A 6012-nucleotide genomic window follows, 5' to 3' on the forward strand; every position below is an offset into this window, starting at 1 on the left:
TCCAAGAGCTGCTCTGGTAGAGGAGCCAACACTAACAACATCCCAGATAGCCTAAAGCACATTGTCCTGGATTTGCCACAGGAGTTACTTGGGAATAGGGTGACCTGAAAACTACCCTTATGGAGGGAAAGCAACAGGGCACCAAACACATCAAAAGAATAATCCAACAGGAAGATTTCCTACATGGGAAACGTGATGACTTCAAACTCTCCACTGATCAAGTATCTTTTGAACATGAAGCAACGGATACTTTTCCTTTCTTGCTTTCTTCATTTTTCTTGAAGTTATCCACTGACTAATCCACTCTAGTAGAGTGCTAGAACCTCATGGCATTAAGGATATTATTCCAAGTACTTATCCAACAGAAGATTTCCCTATATACAAAGAGAAGCATCTTGGTAAATACAGGTCAGTGGTCTGTAACTCACAACAAAACTCAGGAGAATGGGACTTACGTAACTCATCTTCAGCATCACTGATCAAGTAGCTTGAGCAATGAGAGGGAACCAGTTTGCAGCAGCCTGAACAGGAAAAGTCTCAGGACAAAATCATTTCTGATCACATCAAATAACATGAACCAAAATAATTGTACAGAACAAAAGCTGAAATATCTTTCCAAAAATAGAAGCCTTTTAGCTATTTAAGTCATCGAGTTTTTCCTTCAACCGCTTTACAATTACAAACAAACCAACTCTGTCCTACTGTCACCTTCCCTTTCACTTTACAAAGTTCACAATTAGTGAGGATACAAGTTCCTGCTTCCATTTTCCCCCCTCTGTTTACTCCGGTTCATTTGGAGTAGCACTTCACAGTCCATAACTGCAATTTGGCACCACTGCTATAAAGAAAAGGTTATTTTCATTTTCCTTTAAGCCTGGTTGCTCATTGCCTTAAAAAGGGTCAAAGATGAAAGTAAACATGAAAAAAAACTACTGAAATTCAGTGTTATAAACAACAATTTCTTCAACAGGAGACAGCAAAGGTCCAAAAGGTTGAGCAGTTACCCCAGTAAATCCTCCATAGCACCTCTGCAGATGTTCTGAACATGGAAATACCACTTAAGGGGGAAAAAAAGAATCTTTTTAGAAAGGAAAAAAATAAATAAAATAAAAGCCATGCAACAGAGACATCTCCTACAGTTTTGCACAAGAGGAACCATGAAACTGCCAATTAAAACTTTAGATCTGCACAAAACACCAGAGGTAATCGAGTAATCAATCCTGAAGTTTACAGGTAACCACTGAACAAGTGAGAGCAGCTCTTGGAGACCCAAGTGATGTTAATGATGTTAATTATTTGCAGTAATTTTATAACACATCCTCAATAGCTGAGTTCTCACAGCATAAAATATTGATCCTCTCCAGATCCCTAAGAGCAAACTGCAAGTTGCTATGTGTTGGAACACAATTTCTCACCTACCTCGAGGTAAAACATACCCTCATCCAACCTCCAAGGCTACTCTTGGTACTCCCTACGTGCCAGAACAATATGACAAGGAGCCAAGCCAAGAATCTCCAGCATCCAAATTCAGGGCAATCCTGAACTACACAAACAGTAAAGCACTCCAGCACCTCAAGTGTTTTATGGACCTGATCATTCTGTGAGCAGTTCTGCAGGCCAGCTGACATTGATAACAGATTAAAACAACAGTGTGAGTCCACACTCATCTTCTGTGCTTCAGTAAACTGAGGGGTTTGTGCTGGGTTGGTCTTTGGGGGTTTTTATTTTTCTGGTTTACTAAAGGGAAAACATAAAGAGCAAAACAGCCTCCAAGCTGGAGTAGTAGAATCACATGTAGAAGGGGCTAATAATCAGTGTGAACTAATTTTATAAGATTTCAGAGCTGTTTGGGAATAAAAATGGGCTAAAGAGGTAAAAATTTTTAAAAGTGAAGCAGAATGCTGGGAAGAAAACAAACTTTGTTCCCAGAAACCAAGAACTGGGAATAACCGAGTCCTACCAAGGTAACCTAAAACCACAGCTGCCACTACATAATAAAACCTATTTTTCCATGTTGTAATCTTTGTTTCTTACTTTTATAAAACCCAAACCAAACAAGAAGAACAAACCAAACCTAAACCAAAATCATCTACGGGGTTTTAAGTCAACACACATCAAGATCAGCTGCAGTCCCAAAGGGAAGCCTCGTAGCAACCAAGCTGAGCTGGGCTCTCTGGGACACGCCACAGCCAGGACTGTGAGGATGCTGATTCAGGAATGGTCTGAGAACCAGACTGGCACTTTCAGCCAAGAAGAGGCACTCCCAGGACACTCAACAAACACTCAGCACAGAGCACCACATCCTCAAGACTTGGGAGTGAAGGCTTTGCAAGGATGGCGTGGATCTACAGGCAGCTCAAACCATGCCCAGGGCTCCAGGTGGGACACAGCAACCTGCAGAGCTCCTGTAGGAGACCAGAGACAGCCAAACCCACGTCTGATGTTACATTTCTGTGTTTTCTGGCTTATTTTAGGGCTGAGATTATCTGGGTATCCGTGCAGTGCCTAGCAAAACAGAGCAGTCCTGATCAGGGCCTCTGGACAGCACAGAAATGTAAATATTACTCAAGAACAAATGAAACTCAATATAAACCCTCCTAGACTGACAAGACCTGGCATCCAAAGAAACCAAAGAATGCAAAGTGTATCAGGGTTCATTTTGGGATACAGAACGCTGTAGATTAACATAAAAGCACAGAATGTCCTCAGTGCACTTTTCCTGTAAAATTTGTGCACATTTAAATGAGCCCCTATAATTAATGCCATGAGAATCTGTTCTTAAGCCTTTTGTAAATAAGTGGCCTTATCTTAAAAAGCAGCCCATTGTGTCTTCCCTTTTTTTCTTCTATTAAAGGCTACTAAAAATGTTTATATTGTGGAAGATTAATTAAAGAAAAATCAGACTCTTTATAGACTTTACTCCTATTAAACCCTGCCTGGGATAATGTAAATGATGCTAAGAAACCTACAGTGAGAAATTAAGACTGTTCGCTCTGATTGAACAGATTGTCTTAACAGTGCAAAAACTCCTCTAAAGTCTGGGCATTTCATAGGGGAATTTGCATTTTACTGAGTTCCTGGATCAAATCATAACTTGAAATTACTACTTCTCAGGAAATAACTTCAGGATCAGGGAATTTACTGGGTTGAACATGCTGATCAAATGCTGAAAAAGAAGATACTTCAAGAGAAGAAAAATAAATATATACCAAAAAACCCAACACTGCTGGTTCTGCCCGCAGAATATTGCCTGCTGCTCACATTTAAGCATAGCAATGTCTGTTAAATGCACAGATGCATACCTACACTTTGGCCAAAAAAATAAGCTTATCAATCCACAGGTGTCCAGTTCAGCACCTCAGGAAGCCCCTGAGTGCCACAGAGCCAGGACCACTGACTGGCTGTGACAAAGTCAGGACGCAGGACCTGGAGTCTTCCCAGGACATAACCCTGGGCCTACACAAAGGTCACTGCTGGACAAAATCCCCAGCTCTGCACAGTTATGGGCTGTGGGTTAATACTGTAGCAGTTTGCAGAGGGATTAATGTACTTGTAATAAAAATATGCCTGTTTGATGGCAGAGCTGCTCAGTTTCACCCTCTGCCACCCCTCAGTTGGTAACTTCTTAGGAAGAAAACAGAAGTTTCCCACGTGTTCCTTCCCAAACACCACGCTGAGAGCTGCTGTCACTCCCCTTTCCAAGTCACCTGTAATGCAATTGGTACCAAATTATATTTTGTAAACATCAGAGCAAATGAAGACAAAGGCCAGTGTGTGGCCATGTAAAAATGTTTGGTTTAACAAGAATATTCCAAAAGAAAGGAGATGCTGTTTCCTGGACCTCTCTGAAAACCCTGCTTGGGTAGTTCTTTTGCAGAGATGATCCCAAATGCTCTGTGGGCAGCAAAGGAAGCTGCTGGCAGCCTGTGGCTCACACATTTCGGGCATGACCCCATTCTTTACTAGCACTTTTCATTTCTGCTGCAGCATTTTAAAAAACCAAGCTTGACATCCTTTTTGTATTATGTACCTTCCATTATTACTTAAGGAACACAATTCAACTGGGAGTTATAAAAGAAACCATCCCTTCCTCACAACTCAGTCTCATCCAGTGAGAAGGGAACACCATCACACATCTTTGTATCCAAACACACACACCAAATAGTTCTGGTGATTCACAGCAGGCTTCTTTCTCTGAAGGGAAGGCCAAACCTAATGCCACTTAAACAGCATTTTTCAAAATTAACTACATAGCAGCAGTACTTCAGAATTTTCCTAATGAATTTTGACTTTCAAAGACACATTTCCTTCAACTTAATAGCAGAGATATATCTTATATAATGCAGAACCATTAAATTATCCATACCCTACCTTTTATATTTATATATATATATCTACATTAAAAAAGATTTGTTAAAGTGATTGAAGACATTGCTTTATCTATACAGAAATATCTCTCTCCATCAATCCAAATTACCTTATAACACCTGTAAAAATCAATTCATACTGGAATTTCAGGGATTCCTTGAGATATCAAATTTAACGTTACAACTTTTTTCTATTTGATCATGCCAACCCAAATCAAGTTTAAGCAATTATTACTTATCAATGCATCCAAAGCAAGTGAAGTTTTCTCTTCCAACAAGCAGCTGTCACCACATACAACTGAAAATTCAGTCTTATTTTGGACCTACTGTTTAACTAACCACTTGGTGTGTAATATTGACATAATCTGATTTATTCCAGCCTCTGAATTCTCCTAGAAGTTACTTTTACACCTACATTTCTACTTCCCAAATGAAATGCTGGCCATCACTGACCACCCTATTTCCCCAGTAAGAAAGAGGCCAACATTCAACTCCTGTAGGATCCTAGGGAAGAACAACAGCACATGTGTGGAAGTGGGCCTCAGAAGAGTGAAGACAGCTCTACCCAAACCCTGTCCTAGGCAGCATTCTGTGCTCCACTCTGCTGGAACAGGATTTGCAGTGTAACCAGGAAAAATGCCATGTTTAAGATCCGAGATAGTTAAAGTTCCCTCTAATCACAAACTTCAGGTGGTAAGTTGTTTCAATTTCTCAGCATCCGTAGAAATGGTGGTTTTTTCGTCTTTGTTCGTGAGGCAGAGCTCCTGAGAAGCTGGGAAGGTACCTTGGCTACCACGGAGCGCAGGTTCCAAGAGATACACGAGGCCTACAGGGAATTTGGTGCCCCAAACGCTGCCGATTCCAGCGGCAGGGGGGGAACACCTGCTGTATCACCCCTCCGACCCTGCCGGTAACACTCGTGAAGAGGAAACTTCGGGAGGGAGCCAGAGACCACCCCCGAAGCCAAACACCCGGCAGCACCTTCCCAGCCTCGCCAAGCCGAGCCAGGCTCCTCCAGCCGCCGCTTCCCTCATAGCTACGGGAGAATCGGTGCTCGAAAAGCACCTGCACCGCGTACCGAGGCCAGGCACAGGGAGGGGGAGGCAGGATCACTCCGAGCCGCCTTTGCTGCTGCTGCTGGTGCTTAAAAACGGACCCAGCCCAGGCCCGGCTGCCCCGGAGCGGCTCCCGGGCTGCTCCTCAGCCCGGCCAGGCCCCGCCGCGGCTGCCGGGGATGCGGATCCCGAGGGAAAGGGGGGATGGAGCGGGGACACGGCGGCGGCAGGCCCGCCCCAGGCCGCGGGGAGCAGGGAAGGAAGAGGGAAGGAAGCGCCGAGCAGGGCATGGAGGGAGCTCCTCCATGGCAAGGGAGAGAGGGAACCCCGCGCCCGGGAGGCCCGAGGCGGGCGGGGAGAGGCGAGGAAGGAGGCGAAGCGGGGCTGTAACCCGGTGCAGAGGAGGGTCCGCGGGGTCCCGGCCCAGGGGGAGGGAAGCGGGGGAGGGCGGCCGCACTTACTCTCATTTAACACCTCCAGCAGCTCGGCGCAGCTCTCACACATTGTTCATTAACAGCAGCAGCCGCCGCCGCCGCCTCCTCCCGACCATTGATTGATCCGCTCGGTGCTGCTGATTGATGATTGATGGG

The 6012-nt window shown here is 44.4% G+C and overlaps 1 protein-coding gene across 11 annotated transcripts in view; it reads right to left on the reverse strand.

Annotated features, from left to right (window-relative positions):
* USP34 (ubiquitin specific peptidase 34) overlaps window positions 1-6006 on the reverse strand; it is a 110213-nt gene extending 104207 nt beyond the window's left edge. For all 11 annotated transcript variants that reach the window (XM_033513178.1, XM_015620865.2, XM_015620867.2 and 8 more), the window contains exon 1: window positions 5884-6006. In XM_033513178.1, the coding sequence (XP_033369069.1) occupies window positions 5884-5926 (43 nt within the window). In that variant the 5' untranslated portion in view covers window positions 5927-6006. The remainder of the gene's footprint in view (window positions 1-5883) is intronic.
* Window positions 6007-6012: the final 6 nt, after the last annotated feature.

The sequence above is a fragment of the Parus major genome, chromosome 3 (assembly GCF_001522545.3).
Source record: "Parus major isolate Abel chromosome 3, Parus_major1.1, whole genome shotgun sequence".
Taxonomy (NCBI): domain Eukaryota; kingdom Metazoa; phylum Chordata; class Aves; order Passeriformes; family Paridae; genus Parus; species Parus major.